At 40.5% G+C, this 25,947-nt stretch overlaps 1 protein-coding gene across 6 annotated transcripts in view; it reads left to right on the forward strand.

Annotated features, from left to right (window-relative positions):
- LOC105690503 (dystrophin, isoforms A/C/F/G/H-like) overlaps positions 1-25,947 on the forward strand; it is a 231,919-nt gene that overhangs the window by 174,514 nt on the left and 31,458 nt on the right. For 5 of the 6 annotated variants that reach the window (XM_048656451.1, XM_048656450.1, XM_020854955.2 and 2 more), the window contains 4 exons: positions 11,063-11,235; positions 17,391-17,535; positions 21,064-21,187; positions 24,876-25,042. In XM_048656451.1, coding sequence (XP_048512408.1) covers positions 11,063-11,235; positions 17,391-17,535; positions 21,064-21,187; positions 24,876-25,042 — 609 coding nt within the window. The remainder of the gene's footprint in view (positions 1-11,062; positions 11,236-17,390; positions 17,536-21,063; positions 21,188-24,875; positions 25,043-25,947) is intronic. The other variant, XM_048656447.1, reaches the window with a different exon arrangement.

Raw genomic sequence — 25,947 nt, forward strand, 5'->3', positions numbered from 1 at the left:
ACAGTTTGCGAGGTATACGAATGTACAAACCCCCGTGATGAAAATCGGGTTGGTATAAACCGGGTATGGTTTGCATCGTGGATAGGTATATGCCTAGGCACAAAGGCATATAGTTACACAGTATAGTTTGGTAGAGAGTTGAACTTGTGAACCCGGACTGAACATTAGGGGGATTCAAATGAGGCGCATCCGCGGTAGGAGGGGTATAGATACGTATACGTGTTGGTTGGTGTACGTATATATGCATACCCAGGTACGAATTGGTCAAGAGTTGGAATTGCTTTGAAACTTGACCTAAAAATAGGACATCGGTCCGTCTCGAATGAAAAAGCAGAAAAAAAAAAACATAAAAACGAAGGAAATAATTGAAACGTTGATACCTAAAAAGAAGTGACGAAGAAAAAATAAATGTTGAAAAAACAAAAAGCCAAAGTGGTTTTTTTCTAATTTTCCCTTTCTTACGTGTAGAAAATTTTCGCATCAGTTACGAGCTGTACGGGATGAAATCTCCGCGTTCGCTAATCGAAATCACACGGTTGTACGTGGATACGTACGTGTCTGCTGTATGCAAGTGGTGTGACTACGTGGTACGTATGTACCATGTATTATTTATACATAGAGAACGCCGAGTAACCTCCGGCGAGGGGGAAACTAAGATTCAAAAAATCTACCGATAGTCAAATCGATGGAGCGGGAAAGCGAGAGCAAACCGGAAACTGCTCGAGCGAGTATCTGGTGGCTCGTTGCCAATATAACCTTGTCTGGACCTTTTGGCCAACTCCATCCGTGAATTTACCCTCACCCGAGCTTATCCTCCCCAGCTATCCACGACTGCGTGACTTTTAATTACATTTCCAAACTCCCCAACCGCAGAATTTTGTTTCTCTATAGTTTTTGCATTTTACTCTTTCTGTTTTCCTTTACTTTACACTTTTTTCATTTTCACTTTTTGCCTTCTCTCATCCCGATGAAAAGCTCGTACCCAGTTTGTCGTACGATTACAATTTTCGAACTGAATGTATATATTTTCCTTTCTCAGTTATACTCATAGATTTTAATCAGTTCAATGACCCAAAGTTTTTTCGGCATATTTTTCCTTCGTTTTTTCAAATTTTCTTCTTTCTCAATATAAATTTTGACACGGTCCTTTCCCTCTCGTACGCATTCCTCGAGGGGCTAATTAATAGATTTTTAACTCGACTAATTTGTGGTTTGGGAATTCCAACGTTCCCGTATAGTTCCCTACAACGCGCATGTACATATATATATACATATATACATCGATATTTCGAATTCCAATATGCATACCTCCCCCCTTGCCCCATCTCCGCCCCTCTACTCAACCTCGCTTCGCTACGATTATAGAGAATCTCCGAAATTTATTACCCACGAGATTGTGTAAAAACAATGTTTCCGAAAAACGAAGGAATTTTTTCATCTCCCACCTGAGATGGTTCAATAAAAAAAAAATTTGTAGGTAGTTGCAGATCAACTTCATGAACTTGCTTACCATCGTCAACGATTGAGTCTCGCAAGGCGAATCAACCTCGCGTGTGTGTCGTTTCGGTTGAATCGTGAAAACGCAGTAGCACCCTCCTCGCGGAGGGTTGACGATGCCTCTGAACATAGGATAGATGAGAGACAAATTCATCAACTGCCGTTGCCGGTGCAGTTTCTGCATTTGCTGCTGAAACAAGCAGAAACGCCGGGGGCAGCAGCAGACATTGCAGTAAACGGGGAGAAAGACTGTTAGTTAATCACGTAATCATGTTAATCTAGTTAAACACGCTGTGTGACGGACTGAAATTACAAAATGGAACGACGTTAAATTTTCCACCCGCCCTCTATTAACGTCTACGACTTGTACGGTCACCGTGGGTATACACCGGTCCGCATAATGGAATTTCATCCCGTTTCGCACCAGAAAATAGAAGAAAAGGAAAAAGTAATTCTCGGTGACGGTGAAAATGTCAGCGAATAATACGTCTCGCGATCGCCCGTCGAAAATTAGTATTGAATAATATCGTGCAAGTATTTCGAACGAATCCGACTAGATATATTCGGTCAATTTTCACCGCGCCATTTCGCGGACCGTTCGGTGCCGATGGCGATAGAAATAAAAATGCACGAGATATTTTAGCGGTCTAATTTCGTTGATCAGCGAAAATTCGCTCAGGTATCGGAGGCATCGAAGGGCATGGCGTGTGTCCTGATTTTCACGTGCCTACGAAATAGAATCACCCGACTACCCCGGTGCACCCTCTAGACTTAATTAATTGATGGGCTGACCCGTTTACCGAACTCTAAGTTTTCGTCAAAATTCAATACCAAAATCGTACACGGAGAGCTTTTCTTTCGCGCAGGTAGAAAAGTCGTTCAAATATTTCTAAATTAATGTACCGCGATTACTTTTATTTTTAACCCTCTTCTCTGCGAACAAACGAACAGACAATAAATAAAACAACACGTCGTTATGAAAATCACTTTTCACTCGAGTCATTTCACTTGTCATTTTGACGCGAGTCTACACAGTTAATTACTCTCTCGGTTAAAAATATATAGGAAATTTATAATCCACGTCCGGATAAATAACGTCAGAGAATGATTGAGTACACAACCTTAATAATATCGGGTAATAAATTTTCCCACGAGAGGCTTTCAACTTTGGACAAATTATAAGTGATCAAAGAAAATGAGTGTACTGGTGTGTTAGAAAAAAAATTAAAAAAAAAAAAAAAATGGAGAAAAGAAAAGCAGCGACTTTCGGTGCATTCTTTGAATCTGATCGGACGCGAACGATCCGATCCGATCCGAATCGGGAATGGGAATCGGAAAGATCCGGTCGTAAACGCGCCCGTGTCCTTGCCAGGGTATTTAAATTTTCGATCAAATATGCCGTTTATCTTCGGTGTTGTTGCACCCATCGGTCCATATTGGTTGAGATTGGTTCACGTCGTGCAGTACGTCGCGTTACGTGCGCCGGCATTTACTCCCCCGTGGCGGCGGGGATGACGTACCCTGTGCAAATAACGTCCTTGTGACGTAATTCGAGTAGGTGTACCCTAACCTACCTATATTCACCTAGCCGTACCTACGCCACTGTTTGCGTAACGGGTTAATGGAATATATCGCGGGGTAGACCGTTGGATTGAAGCTGTGTCAAATTTGGGACAAGTTAGGGTGGGCACAACTGTTAATTTTCATCAGTTTCTCCCTGTTGCTCCGAATACCCCCATGCCCTGTACCTACACCTGTACACGTACGTACGTACGTACGGTACGTACGTGTTTGTACGCGACAACCGCACACAACTACCATATTCCTCTTGTTTTCCCCCGGGAATCGAATATCCTGCTCTACCTACTCCGCCAGAATACAACCACCAACGTCATTTGGCCAACGACGTAGACTAGCAGGATTTTCTCCTTCGTCCGTTTTGTTTTTTTGTTTTTTTCTGGTTTTGTCGTTTTTTGAAAATGTAATAATTCTTTGAACCACCGGTTGTAGCAGCTGCGTAATTAGCCGTGACTTTATGGTGTTTTGAAAATCTGCATGTCCGCCACCGCAGACTCTAAACTCTTGTGTTTTGTAAACCGCGGGAGCTGCAGTGTTTCTATACGTACATTTTGCGGTTTTATTAAACTATATATATATCTACACATAATGTAACGCATGTGTACATGGTTTTATTACATATCTACGCCGCACCTGCAACGTACATATATATATATGTCAACCCTCAAAAATTTTATATCGTTTTCGTTGCGTAATTTCGCATGCGTAATTTCGCATGCGACAACGGTCAACGGAATAGGGTTGTCTTTATTTCTGGCTCGCAAGAACCCAGTTTTTTTTTCTTTTTCAGAAAAACGTAAATTTACGCAGCCCTTCCGGTAGGTATTAAGCAGACATTTTAACGGAACTCGTTTCACCGGCGCGTTTCAACCGCCGATTTACGGCTGGATGATCTCCCGTCTAATTTCATCCAATCCGCATTCCATTCTATCCTTTCTCTATTGGGGTAAGGGTGGAAACGCGGTGAGAGTTGCTGTTGATATGATGTTTAGTTATACAGATTGATCGTGGACGTTCAAGGGTGAATCCTTCGAGGGACGATCGCGCGAATTACACGGCATCTGACTCTGAGCTGGTATAATATATGTATGCAGTATACATATACGTACATACACACAACTATGCGCGAACTTTGAACAAAGATGGGAGTACACGGACGCGGTGTGGATGTACTATACGTGTGTGTGGGTGGGTGTTTGCATTATATATATATATATATATGTATATTGTAATCGTACACAGGGAATTCCCGCGCGATCTTCCAGATCTTACCGACAATCTATTCCTCCGCGAGACGTGGATCGCATATATCCGTTCGATCGAAATTTGATCGAACAAGTTCTCCGGAAACTGCTATCTAGAATCTCCCAACTAACGCCTCGATGCATCGCCTGTATATATATATATATATATATGTATACATATACACTTTTGTACATACATATATACGCGTCTACCGTAAGTCCGTGAGTTTAATTAAAGAGGAGAATCGCGATGTTCGTGCGGCAGCGATTCGGCTGCCGCAAATAAATATACTTTACATATTATACCCCGAATGAGATAGTTTTGGGGTGTAATCGTCACGTACCGCACGAAATTCGGCGGACTTACTTGGGATTTTTTCGTTCAACCGTTTTCCGCTAATTTCGCTACACAGCTGTTATTGCGGGAATGGTTTTCGTTTTAAAGAAAATACGTGTGCCGTTGCAGGGAAAAAATAACGACGATAAGCGTTCGTGTATATAGGTATACCGAAATATATTTACGTATATGTGACGATGGCATTTTCAGTATATACCTATATACACATTTAGTGGCGGTGCTGATGCTATACGTATAGTGGAGTAACTTCGTTCAAGTTCGCCGCCGCTTCCACGCTGAGGTTAAGCGGATTGTGGCCGATTACCGAGCGCCGCAACGTCAAATGCGCTGCTTCAACATGAGCCAACGATACTGAAAGCTTTCGGTACACTAAAATATATATGTATATAGGTGTACGTAACCCGAAAATCGTAGAGAAATAAGGAATAGAGAGAGAGAGGGTAGACGAGCTTTTCTCCCTGTTTGATAACGCCGAATAAAGCTTCTCTTAATTTTTTGAAAAATAGAAATAATCTTGAAACGATTCTACGCTAGTTTTCGATGTCCGAAGTTTCATCCATTATTCCTTGATAATTTATCGAAAACGACGAGACGAATGAATTTTGTATTATTTTTTTTTTTCGCCCGATACACACATAGCGAGCTTTCCCTGTATATAGCGTCGATCGGAGGTTTTAATCGCGACTTTTTTGCTGCTTATCGGAGGTCGTGGCGAGCTTTTGCTCGTTAATGGTCTCTAGGAACGCAGAACTACGATTACAACCTGACCCCACCACCACCCGCGGTGATCGTGCCGGCAAACAAATGAAAAATAGAACGAATAAAAAGATAAAAGGAAAATTGAAAATGAAAAAGTAAAACTTATTCCGCAATCCTGCATAGTCGAAGCACATTAATCTGTAACGTCGATTTGACTTCGAGTCAGCCTCGGTTCTCGTGTTCCACGATCGTGAATTTAGAAGAAAACAAAAACAATCAAGCGATACCGAACATTGCTACGTATGCATTTTATTTTTTCACTCCAATATGTGTATCTCAGAAGATATTAGCGAATGAATATTGAAATGAACAGATTAACAAACGAACGACAATGCGAGGAGGGTGTGCTATGCACGAAATATTTGCCAACCGACATTTCATTTCATTTGATCTTATTTTATTTTCGTTCTCATTCACTCCCCCCACCGGTGTGACGTCGCCCGATTTTTTTTTTATATTAGGAAAACTTTTCTTGAAAAGAGGAAAATGAAAAATACATGTGAACATACCTATATCGGAACTACCTACTATACACTTATAGAGTAATCACAGGTCGTGCCCTGGTAGTCTGCAGTCAAGGTACCACCGGCATCACTTTTCAAATGGTACTACAAATTGCAAAAAAATCTCATTCTCATCTTCTCCTTTTTTTCGTTCTTTATTTCTCGTGTCTTTTATACTCCTCGTTCCCATATGCTATTTTATTCATTCTCATCCGACTGCGATACAAGTCCATTAGGGATGAAAATCAATTTTATATGTATTTTACTTTTTGATACGTCTGAAATAAGAAAAAAAAAACCCTAAAACAATGCGTCTGACGGAGAAAAAATTCTCACCGAACGATTTAAATGTATACTGAGAAATTCGTTAAATTGAAGAGAAAAGAGAATTCTTTTTTCTCATGTTAGAAAAGTTTAAGAAAGGTTAAGAACGTGAAGTTGATATAGGTATGATGAAGAGTATACGTAAAAGTGTGAGCTTAAAAATTCAAAGTGTAAAAGCCTGTCGTAGCGAATCTACTTCGCGAAGCGAATTATAATCCCCAAAAATATCCGTATAGTATTCGTATTACATTATATACGTGGCACTCGAAAAAGTGTATATATTTATTATATACGTCGTATACAAGGGGGTGTGCGAATATTTGAAAGGAAATTTTCTATTTTCTTTATTTTTTTACATAATTCGTGAACTTGAAAACCTTATGTACTCGCACATGGTACATGAGTCGGTGCGAGACTTTCAGACACTTTTAAACCGAAATCGGAGCACTTTGTCTTTGTTCAATTTTATCGATGAGAATTTTAATGTTTCAATTCTCGGAAGGGGAGAAAGGAAGAGAGAGAGAAAGAGGGGGTGGGAAAGTAAGGGAAGATGGAGATCGGCGAGGCGCTAGCTCTTGAAATGGCGTCGGATTGTCGATTGTGAAAAAGAGGAAAACAAAGATAGAAAAAAGAAAGATAAACCGTGGAAACTTTTCCTTTTCTTCTAATTATTTCTTCTCACTTTCATCCCTTATGGCCGAAATTAATCTTGGACGCAATGTAATGAGCAGCATAATCTTCACCTCCGACGTTGTTATATACGTCGTGACCTACTCTTTCAAAAACCATTTCATAGTTTATCCAATTTTTCTAGTTCATTTTTCTTTTCTTCATTTTTATCGCGGCAATCTCGGCCGATGGGCTAGACACCGTTTCAGCCCAACTGACGAACAAACGACGACTAGAAAATAGAAGGGAGAGAAAAAAAACAAAGATAAGACGAAAGGGCTGGGCAAAAATGTGGGCGACCGGAACAAAAAAAAAAAAAAAAAAAAGGAAGAAGGAGAATAAAAATACAGCAACAACGACAAGGAGACAAAAGAGGTCCCGCTAACTTTGAGACTTTTAAAAATTACCCACGATGAGAAGGAAGCGAGAGGCTCAGGTCACTTTGGCTAAAGAATGGGAGACGGGGGAGAAGCTTGCTTTTATCAGTAAAGCTGCTCACGTACCAGATGAATATCTTTTTCTTAGCTTCAAACTTGCGGTGGTAGAAGGAAAAAAAAAATCCTTACCGAGGGTGGCCTTGTACCCACACGCAAAAAATAATATAACGATAATAATGAAGATACAAAAATGGAACGAGAAACATGAAAGCCAAATGAAAAGGACTCTCTCGGATGTGCGTTAATTTAAAAAAATAAAAATCGAAATCGAAAATATAAGCTGAGATCGATATCCTGGATAGTAAATGATAATCCGATGCATTTATGGATGAATAAATGAACGAACGGTCTTCTCGACGGTCTGAAAATCCTTGGGGAATTTTTTCAACTCGAGGAATGACACGAGGGGTGGAGCAAAGATGGGGGAAAGGGGACGTTGAGGTAGACGGAACATAGTAGGATTTTCTTCGCGTGTGTAAACCGTTGCTCTCTATCTCTCTCTCTCTCTCTCTTGGTAGCTCCTACATAACTCAGGATTATCGGATAACGGATGATATCGTCTTCCATGTGCCTACCGTATATAATAGGTATACCGACGTTCAACTAGTGTGTAGGTATATACGTGAATACCCTGGTTATCTGCGATTTTACTTACTTGGTATGCGGATAAATCGATTTACACCATTGAGGAAGATCATTTTTTGGATTAGTTTCTTTTTTCTCTTTCCGTCACACACATACCCCCATTATCCTTTATGGGACTTCGTGACAAAGACAATAACCCCATATAGCCGATCGCGAATTTGATTATTTTGCTATCCGATGTATGTCAACATTTTTATTATGAAACATTTCCAACTCTGCAGATTATTAATCTTTTTCTTCTCTCTTAATTGAAATAACATACTTACCGGACCATCTTAATTATTAAAATAAATGAAGTTCTTCGTTTAGCCGAACAATGATAAAAGTATATTGATAATAATAATTAAAACGCGGATGTCGATTGATTTGTAAAAGTTGTTTGTAATTATTGAAGAAAATCGTGCAAATATAATGAAACTGATGAAGAGAGAAGTGAAAAGAAGAAATGAAGAAAATAACAAGGGAAACTAAAAAAGTTAAAGGAAGAAGCTGCGAAAATTATTATGAACTGTCTACGTTTATTCATATGTAGTACCTATGTAGAGACTGCAAAGAAAAGAAAAGGAAGAGAAGGAAAATGAAAGTTGAATGATATGCGAAAAGGATCATTAGAGAGAGTTGAAAATTATTATCGTGGATTATTGCAGAGGGTATTTGAAGGGGGCCACCTGGCCCGGGGGGTCTCTCGGTAGAAAGGGATCCCCCAGGGATGAGGATGTAAACTCTGGATGTAAGAGAAATCTTGGAGATGCACGTTTTATCTACATTTCTTACGCTCTACTAGCGGATCTTCGCTACTTTGAACAGGTAAATAAACTGCCCTCCACTTATTGTCGGGTACTAAGGAGATGTCCTTGTTGGCATATGCTCCGAAGGACCTTTTTACGCAGTTTTAATAATTCTCCTATGTACATAAAATATCGTGTTTTTTCTCACATGCGATATATCTGATAATTTTCTCACCGGGTACTTGTTTCCTTTTTTTTTCTTCCAAAATCAGAGCGACAAAAATCACGGATGACGTCGGACTCGAAATGTGATGGCGTAGGTAGACAATGCGTCTGATATCCCGATCTCTAGGTATTATAGTAGTCGAAGTAAATATACGTACATAGGTATATACCTATGTAAGTAACAACAGGAGTGGCAAGTCGTATTCAGCAGACATTGATTAAAACGTTCTCGGTGGTTTCGCGTCGTCGTCGTCCCCTAAATCTCACGTTACTTCGGAATACGTACTCATACATACATAGGATAGGGATACGTACATACGTATACACGTATATACCAATACCAAAACGTTTGAGCCGAGAACGAAAGCAGCTCTGCATTATAACTCCCCCCCCTCCCATCACTCGGTTTCTTCGGGGGTTCTCGAACGTACAGTAGAAACTTTCTCACTTTGTCTTTGACCTTTTGAACCCCGGAGAGAGATATCAAGGCTGTCTGCATTACTCTATTTTTGTATTTTATTTTATTCTGTTTTTGTTTTTCTTCTCTTGTTTGTTTCGTCGTTCGAAAAATCATTGGTGAAAAAAAAAATGTCCAGAATGAATTCATTCGTATTTGTTCGAGATTTCAATTTCCGAGGGATTAAAAAATACGAGTACACGTATGTGCGCGTGAGTAGGTTTACATATATTTATATTTAGCGGGGTGGTACCTTTAGATATGAATCGCTAATCGCGAATTCACGGGTTTTTCGAAATCGCAAAAAAGCTTACGGAGACACGTGTAGATGAAATAAAAATAGAAAAAACAAAAATCAGAAGAAGCAGTGAAATGAAAAATTAGAAAAGACGTATGGAAGCTATTTTTATAAACTTTTTTTTTTTATCTATACCACCGACCAAATAAATAGGATTCCAAAAACGAAGAACTGGATTACGCATATTGCGATTGGAAACGTTGACTCGTCCCGGTTCATATAGTATTGCGTATATATCGCATATAGTGTGGGAGTAGATTATTCTGTTTGTATACAGAGAAGCGTACGTGCATTACACCACCCGTGCTGTTATATACGTGTGGAACAAAATCCTGTCGTCTGGTGATGCGATATACGATAGAGTCGGTTGGCTTGGTGTTGGGGATCGGAAGGGGTGAGGGTAAAGAGGGGATGACAGAGATATGATGTATTACAGTCGAACGGCTAGATCGAATCGTTGAACATTTCGAAACGCTTCTACCGCGATCGTGTGTTCATTTTCCAAATCGGTTTACGAATCCCCATCGTTAATGTACGTACGTATAACGTATACGCGCGCCGTATACCTATACACATGCGGAAAAGCTACCGCGGCGGCCGTATATAACATGTGAAAAAGAATTTATCTAGATTTATGATACGGATACATACTTTAGTTCGATTATTTCAGGGACGCGATAAGTGCGTAGGGGATACATTTTCCCATAGAAAATAAAAGATTTTAAATGAAAAAGGAATATATTCATTATTTGATCGCATTGAAATTTGTTCGACGTTGAGCTGACGAAGTTGCGATGGTAGAGTGATCTTGAAAAGATTATAAAATATTCCTAATTAATATATTATCGTTCAATTTATAAACTGTGTAGGAAACGTTGCTCACGATAGGAGGGAGTCTAAAACAAACATATATATGTTCATTCCCATTCGCTTTTCGCCGTTGCCAAATAAACTTCATGCTATTATTGAGCTTCAAAATCTCGTCAGTATTCAACGGATGATTTTATACCCGCGTGTCGTCAGTTCAACTCGCGACGCGCTACGAAACGAAACATGTAGTTTCCGTGCACACTGATATTTATAATCCATGAAACGAGATTCTAATTAAAACTTGAAATCGTTATTATCATGATTCGTGTGTTTCTACGAGTGAGTTTAAGCATTTTTCTTTTTTTTTCTTTTACAATTAGTTTGATTATATTTTATAATCCCGTATCACGAAGTAGAGTTGGAAAAAAAAACTCACGTTATCGCATTTCCGATTGTCTTTGGAAAAGAAAAAAAAAATTTTAAACTGAAAAAAAAACAAAATGAGAATTTTCTTTTTTTCATTCTCCCAGGATCTCCAGTCGGAGATCGAAACGCACAGGGATGTCTACGCCTCGTTAAACGGAACTGGAAGAAAGCTCTTGAGTTCTTTAGCGAGTCAAGATGACGCGGTTATGCTGCAACGTCGTCTCGATGAAATGAATCAACGATGGCATCACCTGAAAGCCAAGAGTATGGCCATAAGGTAAGAAGACTCATAATAATCTTGATTCTATTTTTTTTTGCTTCTGTTCGCGTTTTAATTGATTCAAAAGTTTGCTGTATTATGTGCGAGATGCTATAAAAAAGCGAGAGAAGAAAAATGAAAAAATAAATTCTGGTTCGCCGGAACTGTAAGTTCCGCAATTTTTTACCCAACGACGACAGAACCCAGCCGGAATGAGGCAATGAGGCGTTGAATTGGATATTATGGATTTTGGTGTACTAGGTATTATTTCGCCGCAGACGATTACTCTTTCTCTTATAAAATTCTTATCGAGAAAAGAAGGAATGAAAGAAAGAAAGGGTAACTTGAAAAAGACAAAAGAAAAACTTAAAACTACGAACGTTGAGAAGTAGGTGTATTTTATACTTCGTCCCGTTAATTAAATGGGCTTTATTTCGTTTACATTAGCCTGGTTAATCCTGCCAAAATTAAGGAACAGAGTTCTAGCTGTTCAAGGAGTAAAATGAAAGAGAGTGCAAAGTAGGATGAGAAGTTCAAAAGTGAAAGAAAAGAAAAATAACAAAAGAACGTTGAATTTTGTGGAAAATGAATTGAATCCAGAACGTCGAGAAAATATTTTCACCCGGTAGAAGTACGAGATAGCGTAGTGAAGGGAGGTTGTTGTTCACATAGAGATGAGAAAAATCTTTGTACTTGTACACGCTGCGTTGAAAATCTCCCAAGACACGATTCGGTTCGAAAAAAGGAAGGAAGAAAAAGGAATTACACGATATTACCCATATATACACGTAAGAGCAGAACAGGCGAGGAGTAAAAATTAAAAGATTAAAAAATTGGCAAAGCGCGAGCTTTTGCGGGTAAAATTTTCTACGGAAAAGCGAGAAAAGAGAATTTAAAAAGAGAAAGGGTAGAAAAAAATTAGAGAGAAACTAAGGGGATAAACGAGGGCTTAAATGCAAATTGGGACAGACATATCTCAAAGCATTTCAATTTAAATATAGTAACGATAGCCATGTCAGCACTCGAATAACCCAGATGATGGCGAGCAATCAGTCTCCATTAATTAACCGAACGTTTGCCAGAAGTTGAGCCTGATTGCAATCAACGGGAGAAGGGAGAAACGGAATTTTAGGGAGTAGAGGGGAGAAGAATCTCCCGACTGGTGGTTAACCGAAAGAATAGAAAATATTCAACGTGTGCTCGAATTTCAAACGAAATGCACTTCCACCTCCAACGTTAAAAAATGAAATAAAAATTTGAAAAAGTGGAAACTGGCTTATTTTTCGCCTTGACAAATATACATTTCCGATATTCGAATACATTTTCTCTTTTACGTATCGCGATCGTGATCGAGGAAATTTTTTTTCCACTCTCTGCTCGCGTAATACGATCTCAAAATAAATAAAAAAAAAACAAAATTCGTCACAAAAGTAAATTATACACATCTATATTTTAATCCGAAGGTGTTGTCAGGGTAAAATAATCCTCCCCCCCCCCCTCTGTCGCGCGGTTCCTCCTTCCCCTATACGTACACCTGCACGTGATAAATAACCAGAACTTGCAAAAGTAGAGTCTGGAGTAACGGATCCTTTATGAGTTTCGTTGTCGAGGTTATAAATGAGGGCGTATCAATTTAAGCTTTAACACTTTCCCGACCGCGTGTACATTTACACACGAATCTACTCTACGTATACACTTCATATAACGGGCATCGGCATACATACACACTTATGTATACGCGTGCATAGATGAACACCTCTTGGTTGAGTTTAGGCGGAACTATTAACGCGTATGCGTTGAAGGATTCGCTTTAATATCCGTTTTGCCATCGAACGGTTTATGTATATATATCAGTAGTACCGGCTGCTCTTTTGCTGCGTTTGTAGGTTGGATAGCTTTATTAAACTGAAAGGTTTATACAGGCACGTGTGCATGCATAAAAAGGCCGTTGGCTTTATAAAGAGAATTTCTTACTCCATTTCACCCGTACAACTGACAATTTTCAATTCCGTCACGCGAACAGCTCGTATCGCCACTTTAAATAACGTCGATACTCCATAACGTAACCGCGTCTCCGAGTATTTATACCCCCGAAAAATTTCACGACAAGAGGTGGAAATTGCTTCGAGTAGAATCAACCCTACCGAATCGATAGACTCCCGTTGTTTCAATTGACATTCGAACGACCGAGCTCGCTTTCGGTGGGACCTGATGATTCGTATGCGACTAATAGGGGAAAAAAACGAATGATTCAATGCGTGTGTCTATGATCGATTGATGAGTTTAGGATTTACAAATTACTTGAAGGGTTTTCATCGGGTCTCAATCTCTGAGTAATGTGTAGCGGATAAATTTCATTTTTTCCCCGCGTTCTCGTGTGCAGCGGTACCGGTGGGTTTACGTACGCGCGTGCAATGCAGTTTTCCAGTACGGAGACTCGAAAGTAGGGAAAACGAAATAAATAAAATTGCAAATTGAAGCGAACGCTTTTTATAAACCCCGTGCACGGGTGGTAGGGTATGTGCATGTACCGGTACTAACTACCATTGTCTCATGAAAAACGTTCCGCCATTACTCGACGATCGAGCGAGTAATTTTCCTGCTTAATTTCCGATCCCGGTTTGAGATTTCCATTTTCTATCCATTCTTCTACCCACCAGCGTACTTCACAGGTGTGTTCGTTAACCCAGATGCGAGATAATCACGGCCTCGAAATTTCTCAGTTTTTAGAAAAAGAAGAGAAAGAAAGGAAAAATGGAAAGTAGAGAAAAAAAAAAACAACGCATCGCGCGTTTCCGCTGTCGCACATACTTTTGGATGGCGGGAGCTTTGTTTCACTCGTCACGGGATTTTTGGAATCGTAACGATATTATTTTTATTTTATTTCATTTTTTTTGATTCACCCCGTCGCGCCAACTGCAGCTTCGCGTTCCGGAATTTTTCCGTTTTCATACACAGATGAACGCGAGTATCCGTTATCCAGTGAGTTGCTCGAGATCCTTGCGCTGGAATTTCTAATTTCCGGTTACCAAAATCGGGATACTCGGGGGTCCGGAGTTTCTCGAAACGCGTTCGGCGCTCGCTAGGTAAGTAGAAAATCCGTGCTGGCTATAGATGCAGGTTCGTCGAGCTTTGGAAGGTTCGGTATACTTCTCCGCTATAGGACAAAAGTTCACGACGACGACGACGAGCTCGTCAAAGACCTGGAGTATAACGGTACACTGGGAACCGGGAAAATGAGGTTTTTGATGTAACAAAAGGAGCCGAATTGTAGGCGCGACGTTGTCGAGAGTCGAGTTTGGCTAGTGGGTCACTGAGGTTCCCAACAGCTGGTCTAATCTACAAGCGCACCGGTGACGAACCTGCTGCCTGACGTCGCTACCGCTGCTCTTGGAAAATTTCTGTAGGTAACCACCACCTACAATCTACGACCCAACCGCACTGCTCCTTTGATCTACACAAGGAGAAAACCGAGCCAACCACCATCCACTCGTCGTATACACCGAACTCCAGATTAATCCAACGCAACCGAAAAGAACGAACACAAAATTTTTTTTCAAAAATTGATCAGCCGGAATAAAATAATCCGACCTATCCGAAATTTCTTTCTAATCTCTCGGAGTTGGAAGAAAAAAAATAAGATCAAAAAATAGCCCAGTTATCTCATAAAAATTCATCATTTCTCTCGCTTCGGATGAGATTTACTTGAGTTGAATCAATGAAAATCTCGATTAGATTCAATAATAATGACGATAATCTATGATCGTGGATTTATTCTCGCGATTTGATTTGGCACGGGGTCTCTGAAATGCGACCACGAATGGTGGAATGGTGAACCGAGCGTTTCTCCATTTTAGTTTAGTTCAGTTCAATTTAGCTCGTGTAACGTACGTTCAAATCGTAGACAAACAGTAACCACTATTAGTACCATTGTTTACGATTTAAGTTTTGACGGTTTTCTCGTATATTCGACTTTGCGCTAAAGCTATACATCGTACGGTCTAAAAGATCGTTTCTCTCACGTATTGTAGTTTTAACCCTCCTAAAATTATAACTGGCGTGAAATTCGCTACAAAACGAACGATGAGAGAATAGAAACTCAGAAATCCGAATGAAAACCAAAATTCATATAATCCAACTAACCAGCGATTTGATTATAATCACTTATATATATGTATATTTATTGATTATTATTTTTAATTATCAATCTATATATATATCCAGTAGTGCTTTATCGCGATCCACATTTCCATCTATAACGACCTTACAGAGCGCTCGTGGTTTCTATCACTCCACACACGTATAACCCGGAGTGCATTTTGAACGACGTAATGATGATCGTTACGTAGTCGATGGGATTGAATGCCAGCGGACATTATCCGCACCTAATGAACGATTCTAATTAGAAATGTTACCCGCATTCGACGAGACTCCATTAAAAAATATGGAAAAATTAACAAAAGTACAGAATCAAAAAAAGACAGATCTATTTTTCAACTTCGTGTACGTGTGACATTCGTATAAGTGTGGAAAATTTTTTCATTCACATTATAACACACGCCACCGATACGGTTACGAAAATGTAAAAATAAATTTTGAAAAAGTAAAAAATAAAAAAAGCCATCTTAAAGCATGATGAGACTACAAAAGGCATTATTCTTCGACTGTAAAAGAGAATCCGATAATCCAGGCTTTTGTTGGATACGTATACTATAGAGTTAATCCCACGTAGTAAAAGGAGGAGGTACGTGGAACGCGCGTATTATTATATACTTCCATATCATACACGTATAGTCCGACTCGGGAGATTCTCTCGTGCGAGTTGACGATGTGGTGGGGCTGTCGCCGCTGCTTTTCACCCTCTCCTACGTCGCGTTCACTTTGTCTACTTTGGTGTGATGCGACTCAAACACGAGTATTTTAATTATCCCTAATCTCTAGCCAGCTGCCAACGACTCCTTCCTTCTCCACCGTTCGCTCCTCTTATAATCAAAAAGTTTCCTCATCTTCCATATCTTTGGTCGCCATATAAACCCCCGGAAATCATCAGCCGCACCGAAGCCGCCAGTTTTCACCAATAATATTATAAGATTTTTCCTCGCTCGGTTTTTCGTTTTTCGAAAAGAGGGAGGCCCTTCAAACGCGAATGTGTATACATAATGACACACACGTTTGATATTCGCGTTTGTCAGCTTGAGAAAAGTGAAAAAAAAAGAAAGAGTAAAAATTGTTTGAAGTCACAGAAGAGACGGGAGGGATCTTCCGAGTCATCAGTTTCAATGTTACGTTGAAAAACGAAAGACATAAGAAAGGAAAAAAAGAAAAAGGACGAGAAAGCGTGAACAAAGATAAAATTCATTCGTCTCCACGAGAAGAATTAAAGAATTTTATTCGAAAGCTTTTACAAAAGAATGTTGAAATTTGAATTCTCGTGTACTATCGTGAGTCGTGCGATACGTTGCCCGGATTACGGCACGGTGTAGTACACGTTTTGAAAAATGTCGAAGGAAGGAAATATTTTTTCATTAAATTTTGAACCGTATAAGAAAGTATGAAATTATTTCTGGGTACTGATCCATACGTTCCGAAAAAGGAAACAATGAAAGAAGAAAAAAAAAGGAATAGGGTGGAAAACAAAAATACGAAGTTATATAAGTTGGATAAATAAGAAGGGATGAATAAAATGAATAAATAAAAATGGCTCACGTTGCAACGGCGACTATAACGCGACATCCCGCGCGAGTTTTCATCTCCGTTTCTCCTACGGGATTATATAATACGTAAGTATACCTGTGCTAGGATTTTACGTTACGTAAGAGTAATACCTTTACACTTGGCTGTTTTCATTCGTCTCTCTGTACCACCCCACATATAGGTATACACGTGGATGAGGTATACACCAAACCATAAGGCGAACATGCACAATGCAGGAATATAAATCTATGTAATAATATACATTACGTGTAACACATTTATTTTTCCTTCTGACGAAAAATAAGCGAGCGTTAACTTTTACGAATGTGGGTACAATCAGTTTATGTTCAGATTTACATTCTTAATAATCCTTTGAATTTTGTTTTTTTCTCTTCTCATTCAATCGTCTAGTTGTGACTTTGATTGAAACGAATGAATTTTCATAGCGATATTAATTCTTCTTGTTTTTTTCTTTGCAGAAATCGACTTGAAAGTAACACCGAACATTGGAATGCGTTACTTCTATCGTTGAGAGAACTGATAGAATGGGTGATAAGAAAAGATACGGAATTGACGGGATTGGGACCTGTATGCGGTGATATTGCGGCCCTTCAAAAACAGCAGGTCAGTAACGTCCACTTTTTGAAATGAAGTGAAAGTGAGTTTTGTTCTTTTTTATCTACACCCCTTCTTACTTCTATTCTTCGTTTTTTTTTCATTCTCTTCTTCTCCTATACGTCCAGTTTATTCGTCACCTTTAACCGAACCGTTTTGCCATTTCCACGTTTCGCAAATGGCTCGCGAATATACATATAGCTCCGAAGTTGGGTATGTAGCGAACGAAGAACGATAACGACCACAGAATCGTTCAACAAATGACACGACGGTCAGCAGATTTTTCTTCCTTATCCTCCGACCAAAACCTCCGCCCCATAAATGAACGCGAGAATTTCACCCGTTGAATTTTATTTCACCTTCGTCTTCTTCCGCTCTTTATATTTGTTTTTTCTTTTTCTCTTTCGATTCTATGACGCGACCTTCCACTTTTGATAAAATTGAAAGTCGATTGGTTACCTACTTTATTCGTGGATATTATTACGAATTTCATTATCGAAGTTTTCGTCGTGGCGACAAGAGTATCCTCTTTGTCGTCGATAATTTCGTACCCATGTAAGCATCATTATCGCCATCAAGGGTGGGTGGTGTCCTAGCGTCGTATCGTGTCCAAAACTTGATGGTCGTGTCATAGTGTATACGAAGTGCCGACAATCATACGGGCAACTAAACAGTAACTAGGTGCTTAGGACTCCTTGAAGCCCACATATATGTATGTGCGTATGGTATATATACGGTGACTATACCTACCTACCGGGTTCCAATATCGAGTTACGATATAGTCTGGGAAACGTCGTAGTTGTCCCATCCGAACCAACGAACACCCTAATTAATGCGCGTGCGCTTCGATATTCCGAACTACGTCTACTCGCTCTATCCGCGAACGTCGAACGATCGAAATTTACCCACAGTATCGCCGATATGCCCGAAACAAATTGCTCCTTGGTCTCAAGAAATTTGCATCAAAATTACCAGACGAATGAAAAATTCGCCCTCTTTTTATTTGAGAAAGTCCTTGTTATCCGAATTCGTACGATTCCGAGGATGGAGTAATATCGCCAGATGTATCACCTAATTACCTCATCACGAGTGCGGCAAATAGATAAGGAACAATTCCGCTTCGAACCGTGTAACTGTCGCGTAACTATGTACGTGTTCGATGGGATAATGGAGGTAGTGGTTTGTAGATAGGGGGTAGTTTATGCCTGAAAAGGACGTGTCGTTGATGTTGATCTCTAGATTTCTATTGGCGAGAAAAAAATCAAATTTGTTCAGCGAAAACTTTTCCATCACGAGATAGAATAAAATGAATTTCTAATAATCCGGCACACCTCGATAGAGTCGACGGATCGATGCCATTGACGAAACCGAAGTTACGAGGGTTTGAAATTCGGAATAGTTTGTGAATAGGATTTAGCTACATGACCTTGGTAAAGTTTAATTCGTTGATCCATTTCGAAGTGTGACGTTTTTGGTAGTAGCGGATGTAGGTTCGGAGGGTGCGAAATGTATATTAGGAAGGTAAAGGAAAGTGGTAACCATCAGGACGGTGGGGCATCATAAATTGTGTCTCCTTCCCTTCCCAGTGGGAAATTTGTTCGCCAAGATCCCCTGTAATCTACGATTAAACACACTCGTACTATGAGCTCGGAGTCGGGCACCAGGTGCCCCTTGTTTAAGCGTTTAAACACCGGCAAGCTTTATGAATAATATAGGACCTTCTAATAAACGACCGAAACGAACGACGGCAGCCATCCTTGCGTATCCGACAACTCTAATTATTTCCACTCTCTACTATTCAGCACTTTTGAACGCAAAACTTACACCTCGTCGTCTCCGATCTCCGAGTTATCAAATTCACTCATTTCGATTTTGAATGGACAAAACAGATAAATATTAAAAATCTTAATAGATTCTCGATTTCCATTTGTATATTTCTGTTTCCCTTGCTTTTTTATAATCGTGTGATTGAAAGCCCGTATCTTTCGTTGTACGGTTCGAGAAATACATTACAGAGAGTAGATACAAGGACATGAAGGATGAGGGTAGGGAGTCGAGGCGAGGTTCCTTGATCGAGTAAAGTGTTGTGCTTAAAGTTGCCTTTAACGCGTAACGCGTAACGCGCACTTAGAAAAGACTTAAACCGCGGAAGAACCCACCTGCGGGTACCCCCGACTCTCTCACCTACTCAAGCCGAATTCCCTTTTCTTTTTTATTCCCCACATCCGGTGACGTCATCATTGTAGCAGATATTATTCGAAGGTTTAAGCTTTTTGAACCGGAGATGAACCTTATGAAATATCTTTTTACTTATTTATTTTTTTTTTTTCTCATCGAAGTTGAAACGGCGGCGGCAGAAGTTCAAGTAAGAGAGAAATGAAGGGAATTGAAGAATTAGAAGAAGAGGAAGGACCAGCCTCCCTCCCTCTCCTACTCCAACATCCCTAGGGAACAGTTTGAACGGAATTGATTCGTGGCTTGAGCCGTCAGCCAAGATTTAAAACACTCTTTGGCCTCTGCTTTTCCTCATACCACGCGCACGCCGACTCTTACCCTGCTGGTCTCAGCCGTTACTCCCATAGGAATCCCCCGTCCCTTTTTCCTCTCCACCTCATACCGTCTGCACTTCACTTCACTTCGCTTCACTTCGCTTCACTTTGCTTTATTTACTCCAACTGATTTAACAAGTGTTTTACCACCCTGGCGTTGATCCTTGAAAATCGAACGCGTAACAATATTCATCTAATAATTGGCGCGACGTTCGTACCGCTGTCTTCGATTCGGCGACAAAAATCGAAAATGAAAGAACATCCGAAAAATAAAAGCTCTCAATAGAATCCTGTCAACATTCGTCGAAGTTTTCGTTCTCTCCGAGAACAAAAAGACGAGCGAAAAGAAGGAAAAAACAATAAATGTATAGAGAAGAAAGAACTCGCATTTGTACAAATACGATGCACATGAATTATTTAATGTTACATTATATCACTTTACACGGGATAAGGACCTCCCACGGTTTCGGCACGCGAATATGACGTACGGTGTACAATAATTTCTTAGAGTTTTCCAGAGTGGGTTAAAAAAGAAACGAAAAAAAAGAAAAGAAAAAGAAAATTACGTACCAAAAAGGAGGAGAATATAAAAATGAAATAGAAAATGGCGGTAATTTTTTTTCACCGTGCTTCTTCACCGCAACGTAGGGTATAATATCGTCAAAGTACCTACCTTTTGCTCTCGAGCCTTGCATCTCGTCATTTTTTCTTGCTTCGGTACTCTCCTAAGTTTAATTACGAACGCGCACGTCCTCGCGTGGTAATCCCGAATCGTACAGCATTATGCTCACTTACGCAGCGGTTCTCAGCTCACCCCTATATATTATATCGCATCCGTCAAAATGTGACGTCGCCAAACCTTCTTTTCCCTTCCATTTTCGCCTGACATTTTTTTCATTCCATCACCCGGAGAAAAATTGTTGCAATCTTGTATTCCAGATATCATAAAAAAACGAAACGCTCATTTTTATTTTGAAATTTTTTTCAGGACGATCATCGAGGATTCAGGAGACAACTGGAAGACAAGCGACCGGTCGTTGAGAGTAATTTATTGAGCGGACGTCAGTACATCGCGAACGAGCCTCCGCTTTCGGATACATCAGATTCCGAAGGTATGAGTTACTTTTTTTTTTCTTCCGATCGCCTTTTTTTCCCGCCGTCTGAAAGCACCGACTTCGAGAGATTCGCGAGAAGAACAATTACGCGTGACGCACAGCAGAGATTCGGGGAGAAAGATTTGAAATAAAAAAAAAGGCGAGTGTTGGGAGAAAAACGGAAAAAACAAAAAAGGGCGAATGGGTTTAGCTCTTAAACTCCTTAAAGCTCGACTAACTACGGGAATGTCCTTCGACGGTAGTCTCGGGGTCGAAGAAGAAAGCTACTGGCTGATGCTCCTCCTCTGCTTCTGCCTCTCTACGAATGTAACGGCACAAAAATGGGTCTTTTTTGACAGCTGCGAAGGCCCATTAGTTATACGCTCAAGTACTTGAAGGATTATCCAAGTTTTTCCTCGCAATAATTTTTCACCTTAATTAAATACTACCCGGGATTTTTAGACGTCGGGAAAAAGTATTATATGTAGTAACACGGAACGAACCCTGCAGGAAAATCAACCCCCGAAGCTACAAGGGTTTTTTTTTCTCTCTTCGTTTTTTTCTCTACCTTCTTTTTCTTTCGCTTTACACGAGCCTAGTCAGACTGAGTTAATCCACAATAAGGACGTACACTCATTTGTCGTACAGTCAGAAGTTTACTTCGGATGGAGAATTACGAAGTTTTTGAGCAAGTTTTGTAATTTCTGTGATTCCGTAAGTTCGAATCGAGAGGGTTCGGAGGAAGGGGGTGAGATTTCGGGACGAGGTAACCGAGTGACAGTAGTAGTTTAGATTTGAATTTTGAAAGCCGTGCAGCTATGGGGATAATCGTGGATTTGTAGACAGGATTGAAATGCGGACGGTTATACGGCGGCGGCCGCTGGAACGTCGTTCCCTCGGGAGAATTCTGGCTAATATTCCGTTCGCTCATACGGTCAATTAGATCACGCTGCGTCTCGCTTTTGATCTCACACCTCAGGTTCGGCTCGAAATTTACGTTTCCCCTGGGTGATACGCGGTATGCATTTCTTGCGAATGGGGAATAACCGTACCTTATGGACAAATCCCGAGCGCGTGTCGGGATTTTCTCGGATGATGAAAAGTAGGGGGAACGATGAAAAGAAAAGAATATTCACTTTACTCAGCATGCGGTGGGATTTCTCTATCCTTTTTTTTTTCTTTCTTTCTACATTCGATCAGTTTCCAATATATGACGGAACCGCTCTCTGCCGCTATGTCTCTCCCAACTTCATCGTCGATATTAAATTCCCCAAGAATTTATATTGAACAAAAATTGTCCTTTTCTTTTCGTAGCGAAAAACCAAAAATAAAAAATTCTTATAAGATCCCCTTTTAGAAGCATACATCACATACGGCTGCGACAACGAATGTAGTATAACAGTATTTATAAACGCGAGAGCGTTCCGACCAATCGTCGCTTTGGGAACGGCTGATTTCTTTCGCGGATCCCCATGAAATCTGGATTAAACTTTTTCGTCTGTCCTCATCGTTTTTACTGGGCACGTTCGGACCTTGGGATGATTATAGAGACGATAAACTGCGGAAAATGATGGAACAGCTATCGGAGTATAACGTTCGTTGCAGTTGGTGTTTTTGCCGTAAATATATAGAGAGAGCAGGGAATCCAGCGGATGGAAAAAAATTCCGTACGTTGTGTAGCCGAACGAATATACGCGGAGTTTCCGAACTGCATTTGTTACGATCCATACGCGGTGTGCATATGCGTTATACGGCGGTTGCTGGAAGGTAAGGGGAGGCATCGAATGCGCCTGTACACGAGCAACTTGCACCGCGTAACGGTCACGTAGCGATCAACCCACATGCGCATCCCAACCATATCTTCAACCAACCGAGGCGCCGTTCGTTCCGTGAATTCCACTTTGCAGACAAATTCAAATTCAAAATTGAAATTCAATTGAAAATATTCTTCCTTGCACCGCATTATAAAACTTGGGAAAAATATTTCTGTACGTCGAACGTACAACGAGAATAGATGCTTGAAATTTTTTTTTCATTTCTCAAGTTTATTGCGTCGAGGTGGAGAAAAAAAAAAATATATGGTATGTATGTAAAGTGGAAGGAGTGGCGGGAAAAACCAGTGCAACAGTTTTACGCGAATCCGTGAAGAAAGTAAAAGTGTTCGAAGCGAAGTAAAAAAAAAAAAAAAGAACTAAAATAAAATAAAAAAGTTTAGCAGTTAGGACGGGGGGGTGCGCGAGAGGTCCGTGGGCAAACCATCTATTCAACAGTTTCTATCAGTTTGTAAGTCACGTTTGCTAGGGAAGGAAGGTGGGAAGGGGGCGACGTCCCACGGAACGAAAATGCTTTTCTAAAATTCACCACCACTTTGGCGATGTGTGAGAAAAGAGAATTCAACTATTGGAATGCACTTCCGAAAATGGAAAATAAATTGTTTCCATTTTCTCTGGTAATAACGGATGTACCTGTTTGAAATATTCGTAAAATCGACCGTTTCGTCTGAGTGGGGAACAGTCGGGAACTAGAAATCAAGAATTTTTCATTCGTCTTTTAATCTCTCGGATTTCGAGGATCGGACAAAAATTCAGCTTCAAATTATCGTCGTGCGAGTTATACGCGTATTCACGTACGGCACGGACGAGATTACGTCCGTGTGACATTTGTGCGTCACGTACACATGATGCATTATCATATTGAATTAATTGTCTCATGAATCAAGCATCGTATCGGCACAGGTACACGTATACGTACACACGACGTACACGATTTCGCCGTCGTTTATTTTGTTCTCTTTTCGAGTTCGTTCGTCGGTGATTCGTCGTCGTCGCGTCGTATTCGTTGATTCGTTCGTGTTGAGCATCGATAACACTTCGCTCTCCTCTCGCCTCTCTCTCTCTATTCCTCTCTTTTGCTATCTGCTTTGGGTTATAGTTGATTTATGAATACCGCGCGCAGCTATGCGCTTCGCCGCACCCCTTTTTTACCCCCGTCCGGTCCTATTCCATCTTTCTCTTCCTTCCACATCGCGCATCGCCGTTCCTCAATTATGTGCCGTACAACCCTCGTCTGTCTGTGTGGGTGTTGGAGGTTGCGCGTGTACACGAATGCGATCTTCGTGTGGAAAAATCAACCGGTTCGCGCATGGGATAAAAGCCGATATCCGATTTGCCGTAAAACCGACCGTACATACCTACCTTGCGTACGATCAAATCCGGAATTCCTCTTACACGTACACGCGATCGTGTATGTAATGCATAAATTGCTGCTCGTACGCGAAAAACCGACTCTCCACATTGCATTTCATTAGCGTAATGTAAACCAGATGTTCCTTTCATTCCGAGGTTATTAGTATTTTGTAATTAGTGTAACTCGCGCCTATTACTCGACTCGTTGATCAGCGGGTACATATAACCTTTGCCACTGTCTGTATTCGAGGCATGTTCGGTATCCAAAGCGCATCCGGACATACGTACGTTCGCAAACCGTATAGACGACAGACTGTTGCGAAAATCATCGTAGTACCAAACTGGTTTACCGTAAATACCTGCACATCTGTACAGGAAGTCAACCGCACCATTAGATCCGTAATTTAGCGATCGGATGTAACGGAAATCCAGATGAACCGAGACAATAACGGAACCATGAAAAATTTCAACAATCATTCAATCGGTTCCGCTTTTTTCCTACATTTTTACTTTTCTCTCAGCAGGCAGAGAATTGGACGGGGATTCGAGGGGGTACAGAAGCGTCGAGGAACAAGCACGAGAATTGACGAGGAGCATTCGCAGGGAAGTGAACAAACTATCGGAGCAATGGAACGCTCTGATCGAACGCAGCGATGCCTGGAAGCGAAAGCTCGACGATACTACAAACGTGAGTACATACGCGACGATTCACATCGTGCAGAAAATCCTACTGTACATACCAAGCGTTACGTACCCACCGCCGCATGCATCTCCATTCGAACTTTACGCGGTCGTGCGTTTCACACGTGTAAAAAATGAAGGAGATGAACAGAAAAAAAAAAAAGAAGAAATCTCCGCTCGTTTCACGGGGCGATACACGCGAAGCGTGTCGATCCACTTCGCGCGTGCGTTTATATTTTTTTGAAGTGGGGGTGATTTTTTCGTTTTTTTTTTTTTTCTCGTCATAGGGAAGAAAGAGAATATGAGCGACAATTTTTCTACCTCTTTCTTTCTTTCTGTGTTATATGACGACCGTCGTTTGGACCAAGACCTTGGAAAGGGTTAATAAGTGTATATATATATATTTTATGGAACAATTCTCTTTATCGCGAGAGTCTTCCATTTACCAAAATGACTTTGGGCAACGTTTACCGGAGATCAGCTCTAGGGCGTGTTTTGCAGTGGCTCGATATAATAAAACGAGAAGCTTTTTTTCTTAATAATAGTTATCCCCGCAATTGCAGGTAGTAGGAAATACCGACAACACCGTGTAACGAGTACGACGTAAAGAGATGGTAGTAAAAAAGGGAAAAATAAGGGAAAAATGGTGAACGTTTATGCTCGATTCTTTGATTTCCGCGTTGTTTCACAGAATGTTTGTTGTGAGCTTGAAAAGCGAACATTAAATTACGGTATAAAGTTTGCATGAATATTCATGGCGTTGAAAAATCTTCGCTGTGTGTATACGGGTATAATTTTACAGGAAAGTAAAACGCTGGGTACATTTTATTTTATATATTTTGCGTTATTTTCTAACCGATAAAAGGGAAGTGACGGAAGTGAGAGAATATACCGGTCCAGATACACCTGGCG

The sequence above is a fragment of the Athalia rosae genome, chromosome 6 (genome assembly GCF_917208135.1).
Source record: "Athalia rosae chromosome 6, iyAthRosa1.1, whole genome shotgun sequence".
Taxonomy (NCBI): domain Eukaryota; kingdom Metazoa; phylum Arthropoda; class Insecta; order Hymenoptera; family Athaliidae; genus Athalia; species Athalia rosae.